This window comes from Amblyraja radiata, chromosome 8 (assembly GCF_010909765.2).
Source record: "Amblyraja radiata isolate CabotCenter1 chromosome 8, sAmbRad1.1.pri, whole genome shotgun sequence".
Lineage (NCBI taxonomy): Eukaryota > Metazoa > Chordata > Chondrichthyes > Rajiformes > Rajidae > Amblyraja > Amblyraja radiata.
The window spans coordinates 46,243,113-46,257,538 of NC_045963.1; the positions used below are offsets into that span (position 1 = coordinate 46,243,113).

General features: G+C 45.5%; 1 protein-coding gene across 1 annotated transcript in view; it reads left to right on the forward strand.

Moving 5' to 3' along the window:
- The first annotated feature begins 3,568 nt into the window (after positions 1–3,568).
- hnrnpll (heterogeneous nuclear ribonucleoprotein L like) overlaps positions 3,569–14,426 on the forward strand; it is a 29,294-nt gene continuing 18,436 nt past the window's right edge. Inside the window, exons 1-6 of the mRNA XM_033025799.1 lie at positions 3,569–4,007; positions 8,194–8,354; positions 10,586–10,823; positions 12,115–12,200; positions 13,423–13,519; positions 13,608–13,680. Of these exons, the coding sequence (XP_032881690.1) occupies positions 3,855–4,007; positions 8,194–8,354; positions 10,586–10,823; positions 12,115–12,200; positions 13,423–13,519; positions 13,608–13,680 (808 nt within the window). The 5' untranslated portion in view covers positions 3,569–3,854. The remainder of the gene's footprint in view (positions 4,008–8,193; positions 8,355–10,585; positions 10,824–12,114; positions 12,201–13,422; positions 13,520–13,607; positions 13,681–14,426) is intronic.

A 14,426-nucleotide genomic window follows, 5' to 3' on the forward strand; every position in this document is an offset into this window, starting at 1 on the left:
CAGGCCCAACAGTCCGGAGCTTCAAACGGTGATCTAGGTAAGGCATCGCCCGCTCCACGGTGAATCCAGTGCTGCACTGCTGCTGAAGCTTTGGTCCGGTCCCCGGCAGGAGAGGCCGCGCCAATCCAGTTGGTAAGCCGCGAAGGGGAGGGGGGGGCGAAGATGCGACTCGGAGATTAGTCACATCCTCGCCAGGAAGTAACTGAGAAACGTTTTCCCCCTTTCCCTACCCCCCTCCCCCACATAGAAATACTAAAAAAATCCTCCAAAACGTATTTTAAACAAACTAAAAATTAAAAAAATAGGAAAACAGGCAGACTGTAGGCAGAGGCTGCCATCAATGCGGTGCCCCTGGGGAAGAAAAAAGGAAGAGGTGGAGCCAGTGGGCTGAGGGAGAGCTGAGAAGGGGAGGAGAAAGTAGGGACTATCTGAAATTAGAGAAGCCAATGTTCATACCGCTGGGGTGCAAACTGCCCAAGCGAAATATGAGGTGCTGCTCCTCCAATTTACAGTGGTCCTCACGGCATGGAGGAGGCCCAGGACAGAAAGGTTGGATTCGGAATGGGAGGGGGAGTTGAAGTGCTGAGCCACAGGGAGATCTGGTCACCGGGAGATTTGGCAACTGGCCCGACCGATCTACCGTCCCCTTCACCATCAAGCCTGACTTCTTGAAGGTGCTGGGGATCTGGTTTGGGGGGGCTGAGGTGTGTGACAATAATTGGCTGGAGCGGATAGCCTAGGTGGGGAAGAAGCAGGAGCTGTGGAAGCAACGCTCCCTCTCCATAATGGGGAAAAATTTGGTCATCAGGTGTGAGGTGCTCTCAGGGCTGCTGTACTTGGCGCATGTGTGGCCTGTCCCTCCCTCGTATGCCACAGGGATCAACCGTCTTCCAGTTCATCTGGGGGTCGAGGATAGACCGGGTTTGACGGGCCTCAATGGACAAGTCGGTAGACAAAGGGGGTAAATGCGTGCCGAACATCGCACTCACCCTGATGGCCACCTTCGTGTGTGGCTGCATGAGGCGGAGCGTAGAGCCAAGGTACGTGGGCACCAAGTGTCGCTACCTGCTGAGGTTGTACCTGTCCTCAGTGTTGCGAAGGATGGGCCTGGCGCAGATGCCACACAATGTGCTAGTCAGCTGGACATTGCCGCCCTATCAGGGCCGGCCTTAAGCCAATTGGACCGATTACTAAGGGAGCCCTGCGCGGGGCCCAATGTGGAGGGGGGAGAGAGGAGTGGAGGGGGAAGAAAGGGGTAGACGGAGGGCGGGGGGAATGGAGAAGGGTGAGAGAGGGAGGTGGGTCGTTCCCTCTCGGTCCCAGAGCAGCACTCCCGCCCCTCCAGTCGCCTTGCTTCACGCACACAGCCCTGGCTCCACCCCTCTCTCTCCCTGGGAAGACGCAGTAAACAATACAGGGAGGGCTGGGCCGGGGGTAGCAACGTTTACAAACCTCGGCCTCAGCTCACACCTGTCCGCCCGGACCTCGGCATCCGTTCCTGCCGCCAGCCCTCTCTCTCCCTCCCTTCTCTCCTTCCCCTCCCTTCCTTCTTCCCTCTCTCCCTTCTCTCCTTCCCTCCCTCCCTCCTTCCCTTCTTTCTCTCCTTCCCTCCCTCCCTTCTCTCCTACCCTCCCTTCTCTCCTTCCTCCCTTCTCTCCCTCCCTCCCTTCTCTCCTTCCCTCCCACACACATCACGCACAGACAACTAACGCACACACATCACGCACCGACAACTAACACACACACACACACACCAGTGGGTCGAGGATACCAGGCCTTTAAGGACAGTTATTTGTTCAGATTCAAGTTTAGCAATAAAGAGTTTACAGCACAGCCATTCAGACAGTAGACCAGACATTTTGATTGAAATACAACAAACACTATTCAGAATTCAAATGATGGGGCTTACAGTCATATTTTTTATGGGTACCAGCACACATTGGCATTAGAGGAAACGAAATGGCAGATAAGGTGGCAAAAGAGGTAACAAAAAGAAGTAAGATTGATTTAAGTATTAACATAGGTAAAACTTAAATCAAAGACATTATTAAGCAAAGACTGAAGGAAAGATGGCAAAAGCAATGGGAGGAAGAGCGGAAAGGACGGTGGTTCTACAGAGTCCAGAGGAAAGTGGGAGAAATGAGATGTGCAGGAAAAAACAGAAAAGAGGAGACAGTAATTTCAAAAATCAGATTTGGACACACTGGTCTGAACAGTACACTTTTTATAATAGGCAAGCATAATACAGGCAGATGTGAATACTGTGGGCAAGAAGAGACAATAGAGCATGTCATTATACATTGTGAGAGGTAAGAGGAAGAAAGAAGACAAATGAGTGAACGATTCAGAAAAGAAAAAGTACAATTTGATTTAATAGATATTTTACAAAAGAATTCATATAAGTGCTATCAAATCCTATTGCTTTTTCTCAGGGTAACCAATTTGTTCGGAAAGATATAGGTTATTAGTATATAAGTTATAATGTTATTTAATCCACACTCCATACCAGTTGGTGGCGGTAATGCACTAAAAAGTTGTTTGCCAACCGCCAAAAAAAAACTACATAGAAGAAGTAGAACACACACACACACTCGATGTCAGTCTCTGTGATTTATGGACTGTTCCCAGGGACGCATTCAGAGACTGACATCGAGTGCTGCTGGAAGGTCATCAACTCGATGAAAGACACTTTTTGGTCTGCCCGAGCATTGTTCACCACCCAGTGGAGCGAGATGTCTGTCGGGGAATGTTGCCGACTGGCCCGCTGCAGACTGCAAGGCTCGGTGGGGGAGGACCACAGTCAAGGGTCCTTCCGCTGCTGGACATGGGGGGCAGGGTGTGGTGGAGACGCCCCTCAGTGGGCTACATGAGTGTCAAGGGTGGGGGATAAATTTGTGAAATATGAGCAATGTATGTGGACTGTATTGAATAATTTGTATAGCCTCCGAAAACCTCGGATGAATTTGTTGCACGGCTCATGTATTGTATATATTTATTACCTGAATAAAGTCTGTTTTGAAATTTAAAAAAAATTGCGAACCGAGCAGAGGTGTTCGGCAGGAGGCGTCGCCAGGGGCAACGTTATGGGGGCGGGGTCATTACCCGTTGCCTGACGACAGGGTAACCCAATCCACACGACCCGCCTCCGCCACCCGGTGCTCCTGTCCAAAGATCTTGTAGCTAGCTCCGCTATAGGATCTTTGCTCCTGTCCAGGCTCCAGTCCCAGCCCAGTCGCCACCGAGCGTCCTGGCTCCAGTCGCAGCCCAGCTGCAGGCCCGCCCGCCACCCGGTGTCACGGCCCTGCTGCAGGCCCGCGGACAATCAGGGCGGAGCGAGGGAGAGGGTGCAGGCCACCAATCAGGCCAGGGCGTAGGGAGATGAATGGGGTTACCGAACAATCAGGGCACGGCATAAGGAGGGGGCGGGCGCATACGACTAATAAAAGGGCGGGACTAAGAAGATGGACAGGTACACCAACCAGTTGGGTTAGGGCTAAGGGATATGGACATATGTTATCGGCCAGTCAGGAAAGGGCATAGGGAAGGGGGCGGGTACATACGACCAATCAGGGCAGGGCCTAGGGGAGGGGGCGGGGCGAGGCAGGCTCCCAGCGACCGTCGTGTGGAGGTGGCGGACAATAGGGGCCGGCGGGCTGAGGCGACGGTGCTGAGCGATCCTCCCCAGAGATCCTATAGCGAGGATCTTTGATCGTCCATCCCTCCCGCGGGTCAGCTCGGACAGGAGGCAAGGGAGAGGGTCGTGCGCTTGATTATATAATAGTCTCGGTCGGCTGGCTGAGAACTTGCCCCGTCGCCGTCTCCCCCCGGCACCTCCAGCCGGCCCCCTGCCCGCCATGTCCGCGCCCGACTGCCTAGACTCGGCTGAATTCCTGGACGACTACTACGACTCCTCGCACCACCCGACCAAGCGGTTGAAGGTCAACGACGGCGACTCGGACTTCGACAGCGACGAGGAAGGGCGCAACGCCGGCGGCTCGGACGCAGGGGTGAGGGGAAGGGGTCGGTGGGGGGGGGGGGGGGTGATGGCGACGGTTGAGGGGTGTCGGTTGGTGAAGGGGTTTTGGTTAAGGAGGGGGGAGCGGTCGGTTAGAGGGGTTTGCTGGAGAAGGGATCATTATTTGGAGTTAAAAGGGGAGTGGAGGGTCGATTAAAGGGGGGTTTAGGGGAAGGAGGTCGTGGGCAGGGAAGGTAAGGGGTTGGATAATGGGGCAGTCGGTTAGAGGGGGAAGGGGGTTTGGTTAGTGGATGCTTTTGGAGGGATTGAGGGGTTGGATGGTGGGGTAATCGGTTTAGGAGGTGTCTGTCGGGAGGAGTCGTTTAGTGGAAAGGGGAGTCAGTTAGTAGAGGGGGGTGAGGGGTTGGATGGTGGGATGTCAGTTAGAGGAGTCGATCCGGGAGTAATCGGTTTAGGAGGGGCTTGGGGAAAGGAGTACGTTAGTGGAAGGGATGAGAACCTGGTAAATTGGGGAGGGAGGCGGTCAGTTGGGATGAGGGGCTGGTAGTTGGGAGGGAGGGGGGTTGTGTGTTGGGAACTCCGTGTGGTGGTGATAGGCACGGAGGGGAGGGGGCCTGGATTCGCGTTCAGTACCCCCTCCCCCGCACTGCGGCATCCAACACACAAGGACCCAAGTCAGCAGTCTGCACCCTCTCTTCCCCCCCCCCCCTCACTGATTTTAGATGATCAGCCATGATCATATTGAATGGCGGTGCTAGCTCGAAGGGCCGAATGGACTACTCCTGCACCTATTTTTATTTGTAATGTTTCTACGAATCAGCTCGACGCTCATTTTCCCGTAAGCATCATGTCAACTGCTGAGCTGCTGAAGTGGGTAAAACGCGGGCGCGTTGGTGCTGCCGTGGGGAAGGGATTACATAAAGTGCTGGACTGCTTGCCAGTGTGTTGTAATCGCGGGAAACTGATAAGCCGCGGCTGTGGCTACATTGAGGCCCCAAGATATAGGGTTGTCATTTATTGCCAGGTACACATTGTAAGCTGTTGTACAAAGCCAACCCAGCATGCTAGATATCTATTATATCCAGTTGGTTTAAATGCAAATCGGCTGTTTAAATTTGTCATGCAATAAAGATTTTCTTTAGTGTGTGAAACGTACATAGAAAATAGGTGAATTGTGACAGTTTCCAGTTTGATGATATCCTTCAACTAGGGCCGACTCAAATTATGAATAAAGTATGGCTCTTTTGTGACAAGAGAGGCTGGATTGAAGTTGCTTGAGGCAGATGTTTTTAAATTGATTGTTCTTGTCCCGTAGGTAATGTTTAATCTTTTAGACTGTTCATTTGAAGTTCTGTGCAAATTTAGTTTATTGGCACATGTATTAAGCTTTTTGTTACGTGCTATCCAGTCAGCAAAAATACATCGATTACAATCAAGATTATTCTAAGATCGTATCTTTGACCCGACTAAGCTTGTGATAGGTGAGAGTTGCAAGTAAACTGCAAAGCCAGAACTCGGGTGCCATCTGATTTGATTTTGTGAACTGTTCCAAAAGACAGGGCCTTTTTGTTGGAATAAACCACCAATCACCATGCATTCAATTTACATTTTTAATTAAATTTGTTAGATGCAAATTGCAATGAGAAAATGAAATTGGTCTCCTTTTTGGGAAGAAGGGTAAACAAGTTGCAGAGAAGGGTAGAGGTGGATAAGCCAGGGTTGTATTGAGCATAAGAGGGCTGCCTCAGAAAAACAGACTTCCTCATTAAAAGGATACAGAATTTATTTAGTCAGAGTGTGGTGAACTTGTGAAATCCATTGCCACAGATGGCTGTGGAGGCCATCTTTGAGTATTCTTAGAGGAGGTTGACAGGTTTTTAATTTGTACGGGTGTCACAGGTTACGGGGGAAAGGCAGGAGAATGGGGTTGAGAGGGAAAGTTGGATCAGCCATGATGCATGGTGGAGTAGACTTGATGAGCTGAAGGGCCTAAATCTGCTCCTATGTATTATAATGCAGATTATTGTGCCCAGCAGGTTAGGTTCTGCTAATGGGAAGAGAAAGTACTGAGCCAGTATCACAGATGGATGAGTTTAGCAAAAAAGAAAAAGCCATTTCTGAAGTAGAAGAATGTGAGTGGGTTTAAGTTGGAGAATTGAACATTAAGCTCAAAAGTCTGCAATGTGCATAAAAGGAATATTAGTTGCCCCATGTGGCATTGGGCCTTGTGGTGCAGGAGGCCACTGAGGTCAGAGTGGAACAATCATTATGGTTGCAGGCAGTCGGAATACCAGCCTCGCTTCTGGACAGTGGAGGTGCTCTGCAAAGCCGTCGCCCAATCTGCATTTAGTTTCTTTGATGTAAAGGCGACCATATAGTGAACACCAAATGCAGGTGAATCTCTGCTTCATTTGAAAAGACTTGGGAAGAGAAGATGTGGAAAGGCAAGATATTGCATCTCCTGCAGATAAACAGGAAAGTGCCGTAAGGTGGGGAGTGATTGGTTGGGGCAAAAGAGCGACCCCGAGAGTTGTAATTGAAAGGAGAGGAGACGTTTGGTGAAGGAGTCATGTTACATAGAAAATAGGTGCAGGAGTAGGCCATTCGGCCCTTTGAGCCTGCACTGCCATTCAATACGATCATGGCTGATCATCCAACTCAGTATCCTGTACCTGCCTTCTCTCCGTACCCCCTGATCCCTTTAGCCACAAGAGCCACAACTAACTCCCTCTTAAATTTAGCCAATGAACTAGCCTCAACTACCTTCTGTGGCAGAGAATTCCAGAGATTCGCCACTCTTTGTGTGAAAAATGTTTTCCTCATCTCGGTCCTAAAATATTTCCCCCTTATCCTTAAACTGTGACCCCTTGTTCTGGACTTCCCCAACATCGGGAACAATCTTCCTGCATCTAGCCTGTTCAACCCCTTAAGAATTTTGTACGTTTCTATAAGATCCCCCCTCAATCTTCTAAATTCTAGCGAGTACAAGCCGAGTCTATCCAGTCTTTCTTCATATGAAAGTCCTGACATCCCAGGAATGTTGGCGTAGTTCTGCTTCCGAGCCTGATAAGATACTGTCACCTTTAATTAAGATTTGAAATTTAGGTGCCAAAAATTGTAATCGGCTATTTTACAAACTAGCTGAAAAATTAACTTGTCAAGTTCTCTTGAATTTCTTTTGCCTTTGTGCAAGTTTGCTGAAGGTGGTGAAAGAAACCTTTGAATTTAAAAGTGTGAAACAGCAGTTCGGTAATGGTGTTTCAGGGCCCAAATGTTCCAAGCTTTCTGTTGCAGGTTATTTTTCTGGTTTTGCAGCAGTTCAGTGAAATTGCTGAGCTGTTTAGCCCCTCGCTGATATTCCATCCTACAACTGTGCAGATCCTGTTTAACCCAATCACAGTTTTATTGAAACTTATTAGTTCCTTCAAATGTAAGTTCATCCTACATTAGTGCATTGGTCAGGTACATGGTTGAACCTATTTCCTTCGCTTCATAGATGCTGCTGCACCTGCTGAGTTTCTCCAGCATTTTTGTGTACCTTCAATCTTCCAGCATCTGCAGTTCCTTTTTGAACACATGGTTGAACTGTTCTTCACAGAACCTGCCTTTCATCAATCTGTGCTTTTTGTCCGTCTCTCCTGTTTTTGAATCACAAAAGTTATTTTGGGCTGAATCTTGTATGGGGCTCTGCTTCTAGATTGCTTCTCTTGTCTCTGATGTTTCTTCGGGTGTGTGAGATGGTGCCATGATGAAATCCAGATCTGTTTTATTTGGTGATTTACTTTTCTGAAGGCCAGTTGAGTTTCTCCTGTTTTTAATTGTCTATGTGGTATCAGTTGTTTTTAAATAACTGGTGGAATAATTTAACAGGATGTATAAGATTCATCTGTATGTAAATCTTGGCTTGTGTGATGTTAGAACGTTTTGTACTTAAATAAATGCAAAGTAAAGGGAGAGGAACATCCGCCCTGCATCTATCCTCTTCAACATATTAAATTTTGATGAGACCTAGTATTGTAAACTTGCTGTCCCCAGCAAATTTTGTTCTTGTTTCATTTTGAGTTTCTATTAGCTTGAGTTTCGTCAGTACTTAGTGTTAATTCTCAAATGTTTAGTTTCAAACAGAGTATCCCACAAAGCAGAAATGGATAGTTTATTTACAAAGTGGGATTTAGAATTGCCTCAACAAAAATCACCATTCAATTTTAAAATGTTAGGACCATGATAGAGATCAGGATCGTGATCAAGACAGAGACCGGGATCGACCAAGAAGCCAGTACAAGACTGCACCGTCGCCCGTTGTTCATGTCCGTGCTCTTTGTGATTCCGTCATTGAAGCCGATCTGGTGAAAGGCGTTGATCGATTTGGACTTGTGAGGTAAATGAATGGCTTGCTTTCATTGAATTGGTTGGAAATGAAGGAAGAATGTGAAGTCTAACAAATGATTCTGTTCTGTAGTCATGCCTACTATGTTCTGTTGTGCTGAAGCAAAGCAAGAATTTCATTGTCCTATCAGGTACACATGACAATAAACTCTCTTGAATCTGATGAACTAAGGATGTAACAAGCAGTCTAACATCATCAGGCCTAGAAAACAAGGAGGAAAATAGAACAGGCTATTTTGCCTAACCCTGTAGCTTTCATGGGCTGCTGGGTGATTGGAACACTGCTATTATGATAACATAATATTTTAATTGGGAGACCATGGATCCACTGGCCAGTCAGTCTTAACGGAGCAAGTTAGTAATAATTCTGAGGGTCAACATAAATCGGCATTTGATAGCATCTGTTGATTGAGGAAAATCAGCATAAATTTAAGACCTGGTTGCTCTGACAAACTTGATTTATGTGGTAAGATTCATTTGTAGATTCATTTGTAGTCTGAATTTAATTGGGGTTTTTGGCATGGTATGTAATTGGGAAAGCATAAACATACATGAATCATAGGAAACCATTGAGCTATATTTAACTAAGATGAACAAAATGGAAAGGTGACGTTTCTGGTCGGAACGATCAGTCTGAAGAAAGGTCCCGAACCAAACCGTCACATCCTTTTCCTCCAGAGATGCTGCCTGATCTACTGATTTACTCCAGCTTTCTTAGGTATAAATCAGCATCTGCAGTTCCCTTTTACTACATTTTGAGCTATATTTAACATTTGGTTCAGTGGCAGAAAGCAAAATGGAGTTTAGTGGTTGGCAGTGCTGCTCGCAATGGAATTGTGGGGCCGAGGGAGCCAGATTAAATAAGCTCAGCTTTTGACTGCTGTGGACCCGAGCTGAGTGGCCTCTGTTATAAATTTCTACTTTTAACTCTGTCTTGGAAACCGTCAATGCAAAGTGCTCACTTGATTAATTTGGACTGGTTTTGCATTTCCCTTGTGTTGGAATTTGAAGTGTCCTCCCACGTGACTGATCTGGAATGCAGATTCACTAGTTAAGGCTTAATTTCAAATCAAAATTATTGAGATATTTAATTGATAAAGAGAAACAGATTTTCCTCTTCCTCGTATTGTAAATTGTTCATTGAAACCTGAATCATCAATCCTGTCGATTTTATTTGTCAGTGTTGATGAGTAATACGTATTCAGTAATTTTGTTTTCCTAAAGGTAGTGCATCCCCTTTTTCAAAAACACATGTTATAGTTGGGTGAAAACACTTTAACCTTCTAGGATGATTCTTTAGGGTTCTGTGCTGCTGCAGTCTGCCCTTTGTCCTTATCCCCTTGGTGTTGGGTGAGAAATGGGTGCTTGTTTGGCGAGATGTAGATCGAGATGATGCCCGATAATGATCGCGGTTGGGTAATTTCACCAACTTGAATGATTTTTGTCCTAATATTCAAGTGTTTTACAATTGTAATATCATAGCCAATTTTTTTTTTTTTTAAACTGCAGCTTCAGTCACAGTTCATTTCAAATCTGTACCATTCTCAATCTCCGAAGCTATGCTCAATCTGGTGCATTATTTCACGTTGTGAAGGACCTTTTTAATTGCCAAAATGTAAAAAATTACCTTGCTTCACTACAAATTGTATAAGTGATTTATATTTCCATCATTTAACTAGTTAATATATATTCAGTAGTTAGCAGGTGGTTTGAGAACCAAAAAAAATTACTTGGATCGTCAAAGTTTATCCATCTCAAAATTGATCCATCAGTAATGCTTTTGTTTCTTCCTGCCTTGAACATTGTATGGAATTTATTTATAAAAAGTCTTTAAATGCCATGCTCAAGATCAAACTATTTTTGCCCCATCTGGTTATTGTCTGTAGCAATAGTTGTACTTTGTGGGAATGTTCAGCAGGCTGCTACAGACATTCTTGCCCCTACATAACTTTAATCATGCCTCACACATAGCCTTTTATATTCCTTAATTTATTCTTTGTTAATAATTTAATTTAATAATAGTTGGATTTTATTAACCATATTCTGCTGGAATGTTTTGAAGCTTTGTTCGGGGAAAGGACGCTGTGGTTTGTGCCACATTTCTGGGATGTGAATTTTGGGCATTTGATCATCTACCTTTTGTACACTTTGAGCTGTAGCAGTTATTGTGGTTAAAACAGGAAATGTAAGGCTGGTTCTTCACAACTGCACTTTCTGTTGCAGCTACGTGATGATGCTGCCAAACAAGCGGCAAGCTCTGGTGGAGTTCCAGGATTTGCAGAGTGCCCAGAAGTGCGTTGCTTATTCTAAGCGGCGCATAGTCACTATTGCAGGACATCCCGCTTTTTTCAACTTCTCCACCAGTCAGCGCATCACTCGCCCCGGAGGTCCTGAAGATCCAAAGCACATCAACAATGTTCTCTTTTTGTCCATTCAGAATCCTTTGTATCCCATTACAACAGTAGGTCTGCTTTTTCTTCAATGTGTTATGGTTAATGTCAGAGAATTGCTCTTAATCCTTTGCAATTCGATGCAAGTTGAGCATTTCCTGTGCTCTTGATTAAACGTTTTAAAGGTCTTTTATTGTCACGTGTTCCATTTAAGGTACAGTGATATGCGAATTAATATACAGCCATACAAAAAAAAAAGCAGCGAGACACACAACTACATAAAAGTTAACATAAACATCCACCACAGAGGATTCCCCACATTCCTCACTGATGGAAGGCAAAAAAGTCCAATCTTCCTCTTTATTCTCCTGCGGTCGGGGCAGTGGAACCATCCGTCGGGGCGATCGAAGCTCCTGCGGCTTAGAGTTTCCGAAGTCGGTCTCTGATCGGAGACCGCGGGCACCATGATGTTAAGTCCGCAAGCACCCACGGTTGGAGCTCCGCGGTCGATCCCTGGCAAAGATATCGCGGGCTCCACCCGCAACAGGGCTCTCAACTGTCGGTCTCCAGCAAAGGCCGCCAACTCGATGTTAGGCTGCAGTGCCAATAAAGTGCAACAAAACACCCAAATAATATTTTAACGTGAACATCTGCCACTGCGATCCCCCCACATTCCTCACTGTGATGGAAGGCAAAAAAAATTCAACATTCTTCCCTTCTTTGTTCTCCCGCAGTCGGGGCACTCGAACCTTCCGTTGTCGGTGCGATTTTAGCTCCTACAACTGGAGGTTGAGCCCTCCGCATCGGGGCGGTCGAGCTCCCGCATCGGGGGGATCTCAGCTCCCCGCGGGGGGCGATCGGACTCCCGAGTCAGGGCTGGTCGAACCTCCTGCAGCTTGGAGCTTCCCGACATCAGTCTCTACCCGAGACTGCGAGCTCCTCGATGTTGAATTTCGCAGGCATGGGATCGCAGGCTCCGATGGTAAGTCCCCGACACCGACGTGGGGCTCAAAGTCAGTCTCGAGCAAGCTCGCCAGTGCCATGATGTTAGGCCACAGAGCGACCATAGATATGATCCGAATAAAATCTCGCAAGGTAAGAGATTGGGAGGAAAAAAAAAATCTCCCCACCCCCCCACATAAAACAAACCAAAGAACATTAACACATACTTTTTAAAACACACTAAAAAATACGAAAAGACAGACCAACTAGGTGAGGCTGCCATAGCTGACGGCGCCACCTGGATGTACTTGTTCCGTTATTTTTATAGACAAGTGTACAATAGTTGAAGTCTATAAGAAAAATCTTTAAACCTGTTGAAATTTGCTTGTGATACCATTTTATCTGTACTGTCTTTTTCAGGATGTTCTGTACACTGTCTGCAATGCGTGTGGCCCAGTCCTTCGCATTGTAATATTCAAGAAGAACGGGATACAAGCTCTGGTTGAATATCCTTTTCAGACCAAAAGAAATGCGTTGTTGAAAAGCTTGGATAGATGTTCTGTTCATCTTTGGAGTAATAGGAAGTAGATATGTTTTTTATTTTGCTTGGGAATTGCTTCTGGATTCTTCAGTCTGCTGAATGTATCATTAACCAATTAGTGCCTGCTGTTGCACCAACTTCAGCTTTAGTTTAGTTTAGAGATACAACATGGAAACAGGCCTTTCGGCCCACTAAGTCCACGCCAACGATCGGCCACCCGTTCACACTAGTTCTATCCAGCATACTGGGAGCAATTTTACAAAAGCCAATTAACCTACAAACCTTCACGTCTTTGGAGTGTGGGAGGAAACCAGAGAAAACCCACATGGTCACAGAAAACGTGCAAACTCTGTACAGACAGCATCCGTAGTCTGTACCGAGGTCTCTGGCGCTGTGACGCAGCAGCTCCATGAGCTGCGCTACTGTGTCACCCAGAATGGTCAGCCTTATGACCATTCATATCATTGGGCCTCAGTCTGGAAATTAGTGTGCTAAACAGGTTAACGCTCCAGTGGAAGCACTTGAGATCACTAGATCATTCTGGGTGGATTTGTTTTTAGTTGCACACTGTCCTTTGGCACTGAAGGAAGGAAAATCCAATAATTCTAAAATCATCACTGAAATAACTACTAGTGCATCTGGATGCAAGTCAAATGTTTCAGAGCTTTACCATACACAGCCAAGTTCCTAGAAACATGTAGCACGGAAACAATTTGTCCCTGCTGATCAAGATACCCCATTTAAACTAGTCTCATTTAGCCCATATTGCTCTAATTCCTTCCTATCCATGTACCTGTTCAAGTCTCTTTTAGATGCTGTTATAGTGCCATGTTAGGAGATGAATTACACAATGTGGCCTCTTAGTCTACTCTGCTATTAGATTTTTGTTTTGTCTTGCACTTTTACTGCCTCGTGACCAAAAGTTATGTGTTCATTGACTATCAACAGCCTTTAGGATAAGCACTTTGCAAAAATTCTCAACTCTTTGTGGCAGTTGCCTTTCTTAATGAGTCAATCGCTTATTCTTGAGTAATTTTTTTTAAATTGAAGGTTTAGGTGGGAAAAGGGATGTGTACTGTTACCAGCAGGATAGAAATTTACTTGTAAATGTTGCACAATTTATATATATATATTTAAAATAAATAAATAATAATAATAAAAATTTGCTATTCCTTAACACCAAGCACATTTGATTCGGTGCAAAGCGCTCAGAAGGCAAAAGCTTCTCTCAATGGAGCCGACATTTACTCTGGTTGCTGCACATTAAAAATTGAGTATGCAAAGGTAACTTGAAGTGGTGTGCTCTTTCTAAATGACAATTCCACCCACTGTTTCTCACATTAAAACAAGGAGGTTTTTTTTCCCCTGCCAGCCTACTCGACTCAACATTTTCAAGAATGATAGCGAGTCCTGGGACTACACTAATCCTGATTTGACTGCACGAGGTATTGTACACCCCCATCACTTTGTGTAGGTTTTTAGAACTTGTTTCAATGAAGAATTCCCTTGTATACCATGTTAGACCTCCAGCAACCGCCTCTCTAGCTTTGCCATTACCAAACTACTGAACTGGAATGTTTATGAAAGAACTGCAGATGCTGGTAAAATAATTGATTGAAGTGAAGCAACAAAAAACTTATTGAAGCTCACCTTTGCCACTGAATATAGTAAAATTTGAGGTGTGAATCTGAACTGTGAATCATGCTCGTTCACTTGGTGTGCACGGAAATTGGACTGGTTGTACACCTCCAACTGGTAATTGTTGCGGATTTACGTTTATTTTACATTGGTACAGTCATTAATTTCTGCCCTTGTATGGGAGAAACTGGAAATTTGGTTCCCTGCATAGGAATATGAGCACATGTTCTGATTTACTTTCGATTCCTGGTTCCCGATTGGTGGCTTTCTATTTGAGAGTGTAGTTAACAATGCAACTATCACTTCTCAAAACACTGGCACAAGGTATTGTACATGGCAGCAGAGACATGTATTAAAATACCTCAAAGATGTTTGGGACATTTTAATATTGTGAAAGATTTGATTCCAATGTTTGAGTCATGGATAGTGATGTAAAATATGGCTCTTATTCGAGTAAGGCATTTATGGAGCCACATACTTGAATGGCTGGTTGCGGGGCAGAGGAAACAAGTTTAGCTGCAACCCATGATCTGAGGGCTCGTGGTTTAATCTG